Source organism: Montipora foliosa, chromosome 11 (genome assembly GCF_036669935.1).
Source record: "Montipora foliosa isolate CH-2021 chromosome 11, ASM3666993v2, whole genome shotgun sequence".
Taxonomy (NCBI): Eukaryota; Metazoa; Cnidaria; class Anthozoa; order Scleractinia; family Acroporidae; genus Montipora; species Montipora foliosa.
Genome location: NC_090879.1, coordinates 15,187,903 through 15,202,902, shown reverse-complemented (window position 1 = coordinate 15,202,902; position 15,000 = coordinate 15,187,903). Strand labels below are relative to the sequence as shown.

Below are 15,000 nucleotides of genomic sequence, written 5' to 3'. Positions count from 1 at the left end.
AGTCCAGACACCAACACACGATATTCTGAACGGCGTGGGGGTGGACCTCTTCCAAAGCCTCCACCTCCACCACCACCACCGCCACCACCACCTCCTCCGCCACCTCCTCCAAATCCACCACCTCCACCAGATCTCCCACCCCCGCGTCCACCATGAGGAAACTCCACCCGGATTCTCTGACCATCAAATTCATATCCATCCCTGCCTCGTACAGCATCTTCAGCATCTCTGTGTGAGAAAACAAATTAAACAATAAGCAATCTGCTCATTAACTTAACACAGAGGATTTTACTCCGATACACGAGGTTAAGGAGCTTCTGTACTTTCCGTGCCTCGATTTTAAGTGACCCCAGAAATTGCTAACAGCTAAAGAAATGTGAAACTGGAAATAAACAGGATCTGGAAAATTTCCCTTTCCTCCTTGACACCAAAAGATAATTTGACTGGGTTCTCTTTCTTGCTACAAATACTTTTATATATGCGATGTCGAAATAGTCCACGCTGTAGTTTTATCCCACTCATATTCATATTAATTTTTATATTTAAACAGGAATTCACATGGCATCTGACAGAATCTGCCAATGCGGATCCACGTAATTCCCTTAAATCTGCATCCTGCCCATAATTACGATATTTTCCGCATAAAACAAAAGAAATGCCTGATAAAGCAGCTGCTTACCACCCTAACGAACCAAAAGCCAAAGAGATATTGCGTAATTCAGCCTTTAACTAATAATAATAATAATAATAATAATAATAATAATAATAGTCTTCATTATACACATGAAAAAACATCACTGAACAACAGAAGTGTTCAGTTTACAAATTTCAATAAAAATATCTAATTATCTAAAATGAAGTCAAGTTCTATTGATAAAAATACTTTTAAAACGTTCAGTCCTCATTCTTGGTATAATGAAAGAGTAACCCCTATTTCTTAAAACTCTATGCCTAGTTGGAGGTGATGTGAAGTGGATTGCTCGGGAGACTTAATTTTCTCCCAAAGGTGGCGATCCTAAGTTTTCAGATAAAATATTCAAAACAGAATAAAATTCTTTTGTATATCCCAATTTAAAAGCTCTAATAAATTTATCAATACGGCGATATTTGTTACCACCATCCCAAACCTCAATAGCATAAGTAAAGATTGCTCCGATGCAGTTGTTAATAAACTATCTATTTATCTACCCCTACCTGCTTTCCGCAAACGATCACTTATTAATTTTGCATGACTTGCGAAAACAAATTTTGTTGGACAGGAATTTTGCGTGCAAATTGCCTAAACATGAATATTTCAAATAAAATAGTGGAAGGAAGTCAACACATCGCCAAAACAGTCGGTTTAACAATTTCTGGAAGACAAAACTTGCAGTTAGCTAGCATCGCTAGCTCGTCAAATCTTGACGCAACTGCAAATGCAAATCAACTTTGGTCAAAGCGTTTTTGAAAACGAAACCACGTTTCAACATATGAAAGCCGAACACTGATGATTACACGTCGTAAAAAAAACATCTCAATGGGTAAAGAGTACCGTAGTTCACAAGGAGCACAAAGCTCCACTCTAACACACCTTGGGTCATGAAACTCGACGAAGGCAAACGGAGTGCCACCAGTGCCGTAACGGGGAATCTTCAGGTCTACATCTGAAATGTCGCCGTACTTGTAGAAAATGTCCTCCAAATCTCGTTCGTCTATGTTGGAGGGCAAATTTCCAACATAGACACGCCTGTTATTGTTGTTGCTTCGATTCATAGCTTGCATTTAAACGTGATATAGGCAAGAAACCGACGAAGAACTATGGAAATGCTGAAAAGATGGCGACTAGAAAGACCACGACATGCGAGTGGCAATTTAAGGGCGCCCCAGAGAATAAAGCAGGGATTCACCCCAGATTCCCAACGGTAATTTGGATTTAAACGCTTTGTCTAGCAAGGGGTTGTGGGCTGATACAGGCCGCCGAAAACGATACCAGAACGATGACGAATCACATTCAATCATTTGTACGATGCAACCAATCAAAGATGAGAAGAAATAGCAAACTTCTTTTTTCTAATCCACGGTTATTTGGATTTTCTCGCTCGACGAGGAAGAAGAAGGGCTTTTTTTGCCGGTATCTGGGCTTGCTTTGCTTGGTCCTCTTCTGAGATAAATCTTAAGGTTAGTGATATACAGGTTTGCATTCTCGGATGATTAGTAATCCTTAGAGATTGAACAAAGGATGGTCCATCGTATGATACAAGATAGTTGTAAGTTGTTTACACAGTAAGCTTACGGATCGAATGTTCAAAACAGTAAGAAAAATTGCCTTTACTTTAATAATCTAATCGAGGACATTGAAAATTGAAGAACGTTCTTATCCTCGTGTAAGTTTATTGGCGTACTTTCAGTCTAGTTGCCATAGCAACCAATTATATTATTGAATTTGTGTTTAAATTAATTTAAAGCGAACTATTCCAACTTTTTTATCCCTAACTTTGGGTTCAGTGTAATATCAAAGTGTTTGGTTGTGTGGAGTGTTGCTAGCTTTTCAATTTCCTCATTCCTTAGCTGCAAAAAACTCTTACTTTGTATTTCAGATGTCTGACAGGAAAGCTGTGATAAAAAATGCTGACATGTCGGAAGACATGCAACAAGATGCTGTAGAAGTTTCTACACAGGCAATGGAGAAATTCAATATTGAGAAAGACATTGCTGCCTATGTAAAGAAGGAATTTGACAAGAAATACAATCCAACTTGGCACTGCATTGTTGGCAGAAATTTTGGCTCTTACGTTACTCACGAGACCAAGCATTTCATTTATTTCTATCTGGGACAAGTTGCTGTACTTCTCTTCAAGTCTGGTTGAACCAGGAAAGACTTGAAAATAGTGACTGTTTTCCTACAAAAGTGTGATCTTTTGCTCTTTTTATTTATAACAGTTATTTAAGTTGAAGTAGTTTGCAATTTACACATATATTAGCTAAACCGCAAGAGTTCATAGACTGTTAGTTTTTGTTTTTTCCTTCGATGAAGAACTATATGATATAAGCTTAATATATTTACCAGAAGCCCTTGTTAATAAAGTAATGTATTATACTTGACTTAGTTATTTTCTGCTGTTTATGATATCCAAGTCCCAGTACATACGTACATACATAATTTACCACTCCCCTTAGGGGCTCTTCAGGGACAATGAAACTCAATCACAACAGAACAGAATATTCAACAGCAACTGTTAAGAATCCTAACTGGCAAGAGGCAAACCGGTTGGCTATTTACATGTGCAGCTGAGAAGTTGAACCAGGGACTACCAAGGAACAAACTAATCCAATGAGTGGTTGGAACATGTCTTGAACTTGGGATCCCCGGATCTCAAGGCAAGTGCCCTAACCACTTGGCCAGACTGCCTCCTAGAGTGTAAGCATCTCCTGCTATTTTGAAATGTCCTCTAGTTGACTGATAAGTGGCAGTTTGTGCCCTTGGCCCCCTAATTAAAATGGGAGTATTTCCATTTTTTTTTTTTGCTGAGGAGGCTTTGAGAAACCCATTGTCAAGACATTCAAAGGAGAGAAACATGAAACTTCTGTACTGGTTGTGTAGTTCCAGAAAATATCCATACCCTCCCTCCCAACAGAGGGTAATTGGAAATTCCCAGGTAGAGGGAGACCTGAAAGGGCCAAACTGTTTTAAGGAAAGTAAGAAGCTAAACTGGAATTTTCAAGAGGGTGGGGAGTTAGAAGCCAAAAGACCCTCTGTTGGGGGCAAACATCTTTTCCCAAGATTTTCCGTCCCCCCCCCTCCCCCCTCCAAAAAAAACTGTTTTGTCCCTTAACTTAGTGTAGAGAAGCATGGATGAGAAATGTTGTTTTAATGCTTTCGCTTGCTTGAAATACAGTAAAAACCAGCATGTAAGAACTGCTGGCAGAAATTTGCCGTTTTAATACTCAAAAATATAACAACCTGTTTAGCCAAGCAAGATTTAGCAGATTCTTATAAATGGGTTACAGCTAAATTATAATTTGACTGTATTGTTGAGTTCACATACTAAAAATTTAATTTTCTTTTCAAGGACTTCTAAGAAATGAACTATTTTTTCTCTTTTGAATGCAACTTTGCATCCTAACTTACCGTATTTAATTTTGTAAACAATAAAAGCAAAACTATTGTCAAATACTTTTGAAATAAAAGGTTCATATTTTGTACTTTCGTTTTTGCAGCGAACATCATGTGTTGCAATTGTCAAAAGTATTCCGGAGTTCCGAGTTTAAGTATTCGAGAGATCCGTGTTTAAGTATTCCAGCTATTCCGGCGTTCCGACTTGTACCAGCCGGAAAAGAACCCCGCAGTGCATCTTGGTTTGATATAGTCCACCGAAATAAGCCGCTGTAATGCACCAATCGAAATGTCCGCAATTTGTTTTCCACTTCGGCGTCGGCATAAAACTCCATGGAAGCAATGTTGATTTTGTTTGACTTTCAGGTAGTTGTTTGAAAAGGTAATTTCAGTGGCGAAGATTTGTAGAAGTTGCGGAAAGCTGTTTTTAGACAGGGTAAGAAATGCGAATCTTTTTTCCGCCATCGTGTCTAACCCTTGCACATAGGCGTGGTCGTATGGGGAGGTGCCTCGTTTTTCATTAGGCTTATTTAGCGAATGGGCTTTTTTCCTTATTTCGATTTTACAGATGACCGACAGAAAAGCTGTGATAAAAAATGCCGACATGACAGAGGATATGCAGCAAGATGCTGTTGAATGTGCAACGCAAGCAATGGAAAAGTTTAACATAGAAAAAGACATCGCCGCCTACATAAAGAAAGAATTTGACAAGAAGTACAACCCAACTTGGCATTGTATTGTTGGGAGGAATTTTGGATCCTATGTTACACACGAAACGAAGCATTTCATTTACTTTTACCTTGGACAAGTAGCTGTTCTTTTATTCAAGTCTGGATAAAAGAAATCAACAAGGACGGGCAAGAATCGGTATTTCAGAGAAAGGCTTGCGTGCTTTCAGGGTGCTTTACACGAAAAAATTCAATTTAACACTTCTGCTAGCTGATCTTCCCGATGACTTTCCAATGCACGCTAAGGTCGTAAAGTATGACATTTTAAGAAGCAGTCTTCAAATATTATTAAGTGGCTGACAGAATAATTAAAATCGGATTGCGTTACACTTCCGAACCAAGTGTAAAATAATTTACTGAAAGCAAAACGAGGAATTGTTCTGTGAAAGGATATTTGTGAAGTTAAGGGCTTTTAACATCTACAGTGGAACTCTGCCGAATTAAGCAAAAGAGATATATTCCGAATTTATAGCTTGATATGTTAAGCGTTTCCTGATCAGTTGGTGCAAAACGTTTGTGGTGTATTTTCAATGGTTCAGGAACGGACGAAGGGGGGGCGGCGGAGACTTGCAAGGGTGGACTGGTGTAATATGTCATATCACTCTCTGTTATTGATTTGAACTTGCCAAAGAATTTGATTCAAGACAATCCATATTTTATTCAGTAATTTTCACATAATTTTTCACTTTGTTTATTAATTAAAGAAGCAATAAAGAGCTTCTTTGTCCTTTCCTGTTATTCTGTTAGGGTGATTCCTTCATTGCCACTGTGAAGTTTAAGTGTGTCCCTGCCCTTTCTGCAAGATACACCTTTCAGGGTGTTGAACTATAACCTGTTTCAGGCTCCCAGATAGTCGGGAAAACAAAAACTGCGCGTGAAAAGCGAGTGGGGGCATTGCCTCGACCCAAGCACCCTCTCATTTTTCCCACGCATTTTTTTCTCTTTCCCTACTATCTGGAACAGGCTAAAGTATACTTGAGTCCCATTGGCTGCTATGTCTAACAGAGTTGTATTCATCTCAAACCAAACTATGCGAGAAATGAAAACTCCATGAAAAATGAGCAGGTGACAGATCTGACCTTATGAAGAATTTGGGGAAGTCATTTGAGAGCTTTTTTTATGTGGTGAGGTCTTCTTCATAGATCCCAAGACAAATATCTCACGTCTTTGAAGCAAAAGGCTGGCAAGGATCATATTGTAACCAGGTTATTTTTTTGGCAAGGTACAAAAGTTGGACCGGATCAACTTGGATAGAGTAAGCCAAAACTATTTGACGTTCGCACCGATTTCACCAAGGTTAGCTTAAGGTGATTTCTCTGGGCCTTATCATTTTTTTTATGTTGATCTGAGTTGATCAGTGTTCATCTGGTCCCACTTTTGTAGCTGCACAGGGCAATATTGTTCCTTCCTATATCTGACACTTCCACATCTCTTTGCTGACAACAGGCCACAGTTAATCTCTACTTAAATTTATTTACAATTTAAACCCAGAGTGAATTGCTGCAATTCCAAAGCTCAAGTTTTCATATGTCACGTTGCTGAATCCAACATCTTCTATCATTCTCGTAAACTCCTCCTGAATCAAGAAAAAGAAATGTATGCAAACATAAAAAAAGATTATTGAACATTCCAAGATTTGTGATAAATTGGTTCATTTAGTATTTGGCAAAATAAATTTCTTTTGCTTTGCCTATGCCACCAGAAAACACCCAGGGTCTTTCCTGGGATGGGGTGGGGAAATGCCCTGGGAATGCCATTGAACACCTCTATGGTCAGTCAATATAAAAAAAGAAAAATAATCTATTATAAGTTCATAAAAAGTTGACCAACAAACCTGATTTGGAAATTGGCGGATACTTTCTACTAAATATTGGTAGGACTTCCAGTCTCCAGCAATTACGTGTCCCATAACAGGAATCATTTCAAAAGAATAACTCTCATAAAGCCTGCAGTAAACACACAGAAAAACATGTCTTAACCCATTGACACCTGGGAGTGTTTGATAGATAGATTTTACTCTGTCTTATGTCATTGGGGGTGAGGGGTTCAGGACTCAATGGGTTAAAAGGGTAAACAAAGATACTTCTCAAGATTGGGGTCCAAAATTTTAGTTCATTATTCCGATCAAATAAGATTTTGCCACAACGTTTTTTGGTAGCACAAAAACAATTTAACAACAATTTGCTTATGCCTATCTATAAGAAAATACCTTAACCTCTGCCTACCTAGCCAAGAGGCTGTTTTGCACCTCACTAAATTCAAGACAAAGAAACCTTCCACCGGGAGCTAATACTCTGTAAGCTTCACTCAAAGCCTAATGATTAAAAGACAACAAAATCTTTTTACAATAGTGTTTGTCCACTCCAGAAAAATTGCAATAAGCATCACAGATAATGAGAATTTATTCTTGTGAAAAGGAAAGACCTTTTGCATTCTTGTGACGTTTCGTATCCCAAATGCTATGGTATAGGCATCAAATGACGCACTTGCCAAAGGCAGTTCTTCAGCATTTCCTTGAATCCATGAAATACCTGTGATGTGAAATGGTATAATTTATTTCTAAAGTACCAAGCAGTGCTTGGTACTGTTACAGTGCTTGGGTAGCCCAGTGGTTAGAGTGCTTGCCTTGAGATCCAGAAATTCCGGGTTCAAGACTCGTTCTGATCATGTTCAATTTGATCCTTGTAGTTCCAAGTTAAACTTCTCAGCTACTTTTGTAAATAGCCAACTGGTTTGCCTCCAGCCAGTTGGGCTTCTTTTTAACAGTTGTTGTAGCAGTTGTTCTGTTCAATCGTTTCATTGCTTGTGTTTCATTGGCCCTGAAAAGCCCCTATGGGGAGTGGTAAATAGTTCTTACTGGAGTTATGAGTGGTTTTGCCGCATAAACAAGCCTAAGGGGTCATTTTGTATCAAATTGACCCTTAGGCCTCTTTTGCATGGAGTTTTAAACAAAAGAAAATGTGCCTGCAGGCTCAACTCAAATAAGGTCTATTAAGTATGTATTTGTATATGCCACTTGCAATGAAAAACTATCAAGTCACCAAACCTGAAGTGTGGTGAAATCTCTCTGCCCTCCGCTGCCCAACATCAAGCATAGCCTTGTTAATGTCACACACGGTGACGTAGGAATCATCAGCACTTGTTTTTAAATTGCCTCGTGATAACTTCTTATTTTCAATGTGGTTAAGAAACCTGAAAGCAATATCTCCTGCGAGAAAAACACATCAAGAGAAAAATAATAAAGGTAAAGGTAAAGTTACTATATTTAACGTCGGTAGTTCCTTCAGCTACGAGGCTGGTATCAATAGAAGCCCACGGTGCGCCCTTTACCCCCCTCCCTCTGTCAGAGCTCCATTTTACGGGTATTTAAAGCTATAGCTACACCGATCAGAGGAAAGTCGAAACAGATGTTTAAGTCACCGAGGATTGAACCAGGGCACTCTCGCTCCGAAAGCCGCACACTAGCCACCTGAGCCACGACTGCTCCTTAAATATAATATCACCTTGTGTATGGATAAAATTAATCAAACATAAATAATTATAACAATAAATGACATTTTTGTAGGGATTCAATGTCACCACGCCAAATTCAGAAGTAAGCACTTGGCAGCAATCCATTCCAAGCCCAACATCATAGGAAACTGGCAATGATGGTGTTTAGAGGATACGTCAGTAAAAAATCTCATTTGCCAGCAAAGAACCCATATGACAACTGACACTGGGTCAAGAATGAAACAAATCCATGGAAGGCCAGTACAGTCCACTACTGTACCATCCCTATTGGGTGCAAAGAAGCTAAGGCTGCAGCCTACCATTGACCCAACTTTTACTGTCTTAACCAACAGACCACCAAGATCAGTAGATCTAGAAGTGAAATACCTGTTCCACCAGCAACGTCTAAAAGTTTTGTGCCAGGAGGTGGGTTAAGCACTCTGATCAATCTGTCTTTCCATAATCTGTGTATTCCAAAGCTCATTACATCATTCATTTTGTCATAAGAACTCGCAACATTTTCAAACACCCTGTAAACTACAAAATAACAATCAATCAATGTCGTGATAATGTTTTATCCTTCAAATGTGAAATGAACATGAAAATTAATAAAAGTTGCAAAGATCATCACAGTTTGTTATGCTTGAGGGTGCAGTGATGGCGCAGTGGTGAGAGCACTCGCCTCCCACCAATGTGGCCTGGATTCGATTCCCAGACTCAGCATCAATATGTGGGTTGAGTTTGGTGGTTCTCTATTCTGCACCGAGAGGTTTTTCTCCGGGTACTTCGGTTTTCCCCTTCCTCAAAAACCAAAATTTGATTTGATTTGTGTTCACTTGTTAATTTCAATTTACAGTGTCCCAGATTAGTGCTCTACAGCGCTAGAAGATTAGACACTTAAATAAAGTTCCTTTCCTTTCCTTTTTAGTAAGCCTGAAAAATACAGGCTTGAATGGAATTTGAAACCGAAACCATGCAATTGCACTGCATATAGGCAAGTGCAGCTCAATCGCATGGTCAAGGTTTCGAATCCCACTCATCCCAGATTTTTTTCAAGCTTATTTTTTTTAAAATATTGCAAATGCTTCACCCTTTCACTGCTAGGGTCTTCTCTGTTGACAAGTAAAATCATCTGGAGGTGAACGGATCAACATCAACCAGTTGCCATTTCAGGAGTAAAAGGGATTTAACATTCTTTTTGAGCGCACAGGTGGCTATTTTAGGAGTGAAGTTAAGTTAAGTGAAGAGTTAAGTGCTTATCAAACAGTGATAAACTTTGCAACTTTCAAGATCACCTGTATGCTGTAGTTAGATTGTTAAGAACTTTAAGTATGAAGTTTTAAGGTCACATGAATTGCCACTTGATCAAGTGACATGCCCTCTGAAGTTAAGGTTAAGATCAAAGGTAAGCTGAAGCACAAGGCATCAAGAAATTCAATAATTTCTCATTTAATGGTTGAAGTAAGACATCAAAATAATGCATTTTTTGGAAGAGAGGTTTTCATCAGGAAGTTCTGCTTGTGTCAAGAAAAAAAATCTTCCCATGCCCTCCTCAGATGGGAATGCTTGATAACTTTCTTATGTGCTGGTGTTATGGTGGAGAATTTGACAATTATATAATTCTCACCCAGGAATGGAATCAGAGGAAGCAGGGATGAGGTGGATGTGAGAAGTCAGTGCTCTCACCTCTGACTGACCTCTGACCTCTCACCAGCTTGGCCTGGGTTTGATTCCCAGACTTGGTATTGCATGTGAGCTGAGTTTGTAGGTTCTCTACTCTGCTCCGAGAAGTTCTTCACTGGGTACTCCATTTTCCCCTCTCCTCAAAACCTAACTTACAATTTGATATCAATAATATTGAGTTGATTTGATTTCATTTTTGATTTCTGTATGGTGTCCCCAATTAGTGTCCCTGTGAGGGCATGTACTAAAACCAGGAACACCGGAACACCTTGGAAGTAACCCAAAATTCTCAATTTGGCTAACCCTAGGCCTAGCTAGGCCTTAAGTTGGTTTTTAGGCCTACGGTTAGCACACCGGAACACTCCGGAACACCCTGGAAGTTAGGGTTAGCCCTCAATTTGGCTAGTTAACCCTAGGCCTAAAAACCAACTTAAGGCCTAGCTAGACCTAGGGTTAGCCAAATTGAGGGTTTTGGGTTACTTCCAGGGTGTTCCGGAGTGTACCGGTGTTCTGGAGTGTTCCGGTGTTCCGGGGTGTTCCGGGGTGTTCCGGTGTTCCTGGTTTTAGTACTGTGAGGGCTTAAGACAGGTGGCACTTATTGTACATTGTACAATTAAAGTTCATTATTACTATAATTATTATTCTAAAGATAACCTAAAAAGGATTGTGGCTTTTTGGAAGGTTCTTTGATGTGATATTTGGACCAAAACAACCAAAAACCCAAATTTCTAATGGAGATATTGAATTCTAAATTAGACGTTGGACATCAGGGATACAACATTCAAGTAATGGATTTTGGTATCAAGGAGGATGTAAGCAACAAAAATCCCAAAATTATTATTATTATTACTATTATTATTATTATTATTATTATTATTATTATTATTATTACTTTTTCTCTCAAGGAATCATTTGGAGTTGTTAAGAAGAATTTAAAGTTGACCACATGCAATTACCGCAATTTTCATAATTCAGTGGAATTTCACCTTCAAGCACTAAGCCGTGCCAAACTGTGTTTTGGCTTCCATCAATCAAATTTCCAAATATCACAGAGAAGATCGACTCTGTCTCCGGAAAATGAATTGGAGTCTTTGTTTAGTTCACAGCTCGAATACATGTACCATGATTATGATACCTTTTTAGAGATTCTTTAGTAAAGATCTGTACAGATTCCATCGTTTTCCATTGGCATTGTGTCTGATTGTTAGAATGCACAGTGGGAACCAAAGATGCTGATTGGTAGGTTAAATAATGCCATCCATCAATATTGATTTCGGCATACGTGGTGTCGGGTAAACTGGCGTTGGAAGTTTGACTGATGGAAGCCAAAACGCAGTTAAGTTGTTTGTGCTTGAAGATGAGATTCCACAAAATGATGAAAATTGCAGTAGACAACATAAGCCATATGTACTTAAGTTGTTCACAACAGTTGAATAATCAAAAGTAGTTTGAAAATTCATTGTTCAATGGATGATCCAGGCTATTGAGAACAACCATTGTGAATCTTTTTAGTAGTCATATTAATCTGCTTCCTCCTGGTAATCTGTTTAATTTTTAGCACATGACACTGCAGCCTCAAAGTTAATAGCCTGCTTGCAGGCGGTTGATGTTGTTGTATGCTGCAAAACACATATCAGACGCCATATTGAAAGAGCATAGGATAGGTCTAGGCCAGGTGACCAAAATGGTGGAAGGGGGAGTGAAAGGGGGGAAAGAGAGGATGAGAACAACTTCAGAGTTTTCTTTTCACACTCAATTCCCAGATCTTCAGACTTTCACCTGTCCAATGTGGTGACTGAAATACAAATTACCGCCTGCAAGCAGGTTATGCAGGCAGGTTACAAAGATAATTTCTCTTCATCTTAAAAACATCTTTTAGGAACAAAATATGAAATGGGGTTCTCAAAAATCATGTATTTTCCCACCTAAATTGTTTGTAAAATTCTTTTACACTTGCTGAAGGTGCTCTTATCTTGTAGAAAGCATTGGCTAAACTCTGCATGTAAATATACAGAACAGCTAATTTAAAAAAATAAAGATATGTTTATTTTATGATACCACCTAGACTGCAGTTTGTGCTGCCATGGCAACTATACTAATAGAATATCTTAATAGTTTATAACCAATAATAATATTAATACATTCCCTCATACCTCCATTCCCTTCTCAACTTAATCTCGGTTTCAAGTATGACAATTGTTTAGCTCAAACTTTAATTATTTTGTTCCCAACTCCACTACGTAGGAAATCCATAAACCTGTCAAGAGCCACCTAATCTTATCACTTTACCTCTTTGTGTTTTCTCCTTTTCTGATACTGACTCATATCCAAAATGGGTACTTTTCCCGTCCTCGACTTTTGAGCCAGAAAACATTTGATGTCTTATGTTCAATAATCTCGAAGCACCACATCTGAAGCAACGAGTAAAACCTGAAAAATGTGACAGCATTATATTTTCGGCATATAATCCATGTAACGAATTTTCACGTGAGTTCACAGATCTTAAGTCTTTAGGACCTATCCCATAATGCCATGCAACAGCAGTTTGTTTTCATCTTGAGAAAATTAACAAGATTGGACTTGGTTAGACAGACTTGTCACTTAGCGTTTTCAAGAGCTTTATTTATATGGGCAGTAATGTTTGATAGGAATCGATACCTTACGATTCTTGATAATCCATCATGATCTTCTCGCCGAATTTATTTTCCCGCGCGCAAATCGCAAGTTGGTTGCTGAAATGGTTGTAAAAAAACGTGGTAATTAATGTATTTCCCCGTTGTCTTCCGTGTATGGATTTTGGAAAAATCTGTAATGTGTAATTTTGGTTGCTTTCCTTTCCATTGCTTTTTCAGATTTTCAGAAAACAGCAGGGTTGATTCAAGAGTTTCTTTCGAAACTTGCCTGCGAAGAATCAACAGCTGAACTACGCGATTCGATGAACCTTGTTCTATTTTATTTGCAAAAGTACTACAAAAAGCTCCGCAGCCGATCTCTTTCCGAAGGAATTTCACCTCGTTTCAATAACAGATCATGCAGTGGAAGTCTTATATTAAATGGTGGGATAAGTCCAGTTTCACCAGCTTGTGGAACACATGATCAATTCGAATGGAAGTGGTACAATTTGGAATCACCACGCCTGTCCGCTAGTCTTGGGACAAACGAATTTTCCTCTCTTCCTCCTTTCCTACAAGCTGCAAAATCGGGGAATTCAGAGGAATTGAACGAAATCTTAAATCAAGGTTGAAGAGATAATTTATTATTGATATCTTGGATGTCAGAAATCGTGCTTTTGGTGGTGGTGATTAAATACGATTTTCTGTTTTCTGTTTAATGACCACTTGACATGCAGATTTGTTCGCCCAATTGCATTTACATTAATTTTATAACGGGGATTACATTATTATCATCACTCAACGGATTTTCCCTGATCAATGTCTAAATTCCTCTTGAATGGTCACACTATGATGGCCTGTGGTCAATAATTCAAAATTTATAAGATGGCACTCTGTGGTTTGTCTTATTTTTTTGAGGAATTGTATATTTAAACTCCCTGTGGACATGTGCTCCCCATGAACGTTGCACTTCTTGTTTTTAGTATTACCCAATCAAATTGTTTTTGCAATTTGAAAGACTATCCCCTTCTCTGAGTCTCTTAAAATGTGTTGACTTTCTTGTCTAATTAATGTGGCTTGTGATACCTATTATTAACTTAGTTTTTGTTGCTGTTTATCCTTCTTGCAGATTCAGAAGCTATTCAGCAAGTCGATGGTTTAGGGCGCAATGCTGTAATGTATTGCATACATGGCAACACACCTGTGCATAATGAATGTCTGGAAATGCTCATCAATGGCAACTCTGATCTGAATCATCAGGCTAATGGTATTAGATTTTAAAGTGCTGCATACTCCAAGCTGCCACATTTTTCCAATAGATATTAAGTTTTGAAAATATTTATTTGTTGCCAGACTCAGGCATACTTGGAAAAAGACATAAGGGCTATCTTAACAGGAACTGAACCATAACATTCTTGCAAATCCGGGATATAATAAGCTCTTAGGTTTTTCTCTTTATTGCGGGCATTTGAATTTCTTCCAAGTATGCCAAAGTCATTCTGAATTGTTACTACAAGTTGATCGTTTACTATCCCTGAACCAGCCCTTATTGACAAATACATGTAAAACTGTCTGACTCTAGATAGATTAAAATCTGTAAGAATTAATTATTCTTAGGAGAGAAAGGGTTAAATGGGTAAAAAATTGAACATCTCCTTTACAACAGCATTAAATAATAATTTATTTCCGTTGGAGTTGATTCACTGGAACATTATTAAAATTTGTTAGGAATCAGATGACTCCGTAATTTATACTTATGCTACATCTCTTCCTGGTTTCTTAGTTTCCAAATTTAAGTTCCAAAAGGGAACTAATAAGCAAGATGATATTGACAACTAATTATCCCTGTGACAATAGAAGTTAGATATGCTATTCACATCCAATCTATATGGGATTCAAATGGACACGCCATTTACAGATCTCCCTAATTTAGTTTATCAGATAAATTTTGTATCTATCATTCCTGTGGCCTATGGATTTTCTATTGCCGATATTTACCTCTACCTCTACCTTTCTTTGGGGCTTAAAATATAATTTTATTTGATTTTCAATTAGATAGCACCACCGCTCTCCATGTAGCTGCCTACTGCAATAACACCACTGCCTTGACATTACTGCTCAGGAACAAGGTAAAATATGTTCGTACAATGTGTCATTGAATTCAGATCATCATGTTTTGTAACCAACCAGCTAAGAGGTGTGTCTAATACACAGGTCACATTCCACAGGTCAAGACTAGAAGTCCCTGCTTCACTGACAAACAACATTAAGCTAGAAGTTTCCCCTAGATTTGAAACAACATTTTTGTAGAGTGATTAGGGCTAGGGGACACTTTCAGTGTTGTTTATTTAATGCCTGTAACACAATGACCTTTACACTGACCCATGACCTG

The 15,000-nt window shown here is 38.3% G+C and overlaps 4 protein-coding genes across 4 annotated transcripts in view; 2 read left to right on the top strand and 2 right to left on the bottom strand.

Moving 5' to 3' along the window:
- LOC137977509 (serine/arginine-rich splicing factor 1-like) overlaps positions 1-1,870 on the bottom strand; it is a 3,577-nt gene extending 1,707 nt beyond the window's left edge. Inside the window, exons 1-2 of the mRNA XM_068824750.1 lie at positions 1,571-1,870; positions 1-228 (exon numbers count right to left, since the gene is read on the bottom strand). The exon at positions 1-228 is cut by the window's left edge and continues 169 nt beyond it. Of these exons, the coding sequence (XP_068680851.1) occupies positions 1-228; positions 1,571-1,761 (419 nt within the window). The 5' untranslated portion in view covers positions 1,762-1,870. The remainder of the gene's footprint in view (positions 229-1,570) is intronic.
- On the top strand, positions 1,815-4,931 carry LOC137976736 (uncharacterized). Its single transcript, XM_068824085.1, has 3 exons — positions 1,815-1,901; positions 2,577-2,822; positions 4,662-4,931. The coding sequence occupies exons 1-3, from the start codon at positions 1,815-1,817 to the stop codon at positions 4,929-4,931; spliced, it is 603 nt and encodes a 200-aa protein (XP_068680186.1).
- A 1,338-nt stretch (positions 4,932-6,269) lies between these two features.
- Positions 6,270-12,527, bottom strand: LOC137977508 (2-methoxy-6-polyprenyl-1,4-benzoquinol methylase, mitochondrial-like). The gene is made up of 7 exons (XM_068824749.1): positions 12,286-12,527; positions 8,701-8,850; positions 7,868-8,029; positions 7,246-7,352; positions 7,047-7,135; positions 6,656-6,767; positions 6,270-6,397 (listed from the first exon to the last, which is right to left on the bottom strand). The coding sequence occupies exons 1-7, from the start codon at positions 12,443-12,445 to the stop codon at positions 6,296-6,298; spliced, it is 882 nt and encodes a 293-aa protein (XP_068680850.1). The 5' UTR covers positions 12,446-12,527; the 3' UTR covers positions 6,270-6,295.
- The window catches only part of LOC137977507 (uncharacterized), an 18,659-nt gene continuing 16,181 nt past the window's right edge, over positions 12,523-15,000 (top strand). Inside the window, exons 1-4 of the mRNA XM_068824748.1 lie at positions 12,523-12,752; positions 12,849-13,235; positions 13,738-13,875; positions 14,664-14,737. Coding sequence (XP_068680849.1) covers positions 12,734-12,752; positions 12,849-13,235; positions 13,738-13,875; positions 14,664-14,737 — 618 coding nt within the window. The 5' untranslated portion in view covers positions 12,523-12,733. The remainder of the gene's footprint in view (positions 12,753-12,848; positions 13,236-13,737; positions 13,876-14,663; positions 14,738-15,000) is intronic.

Excerpts from the sequence above, each read along its gene's own strand:
- LOC137976736 (XM_068824085.1), top strand. The coding sequence starts at position 1,815 with ATGGCGACTAGAAAGACCACGACATGCGAGTGGCAATTTAAGGGCGCC. Across the intron at positions 1,902-2,576 it reads TTCACCCCAGATTCCCAACG|ATGTCTGACAGGAAAGCTGT; the intron begins GTAATTTGGATT and ends TTTGTATTTCAG. Across the intron at positions 2,823-4,661 it reads TCTATCTGGGACAAGTTGCT|ATGACCGACAGAAAAGCTGT; the intron begins GTACTTCTCTTC and ends TCGATTTTACAG.
- LOC137977508 (XM_068824749.1), bottom strand. The coding sequence starts at position 12,445 with ATGCTGTCACATTTTTCAGGTTTTACTCGTTGCTTCAGATGTGGTGCT. Across the intron at positions 8,030-8,700 it reads AGACGTTGCTGGTGGAACAG|GAGATATTGCTTTCAGGTTT; the intron begins GTATTTCACTTC and ends TTTTTCTCGCAG. Across the intron at positions 6,768-7,046 it reads CAAAACAGCCTCTTGGCTAG|GCTTTATGAGAGTTATTCTT; the intron begins GTAGGCAGAGGT and ends TGTTTACTGCAG.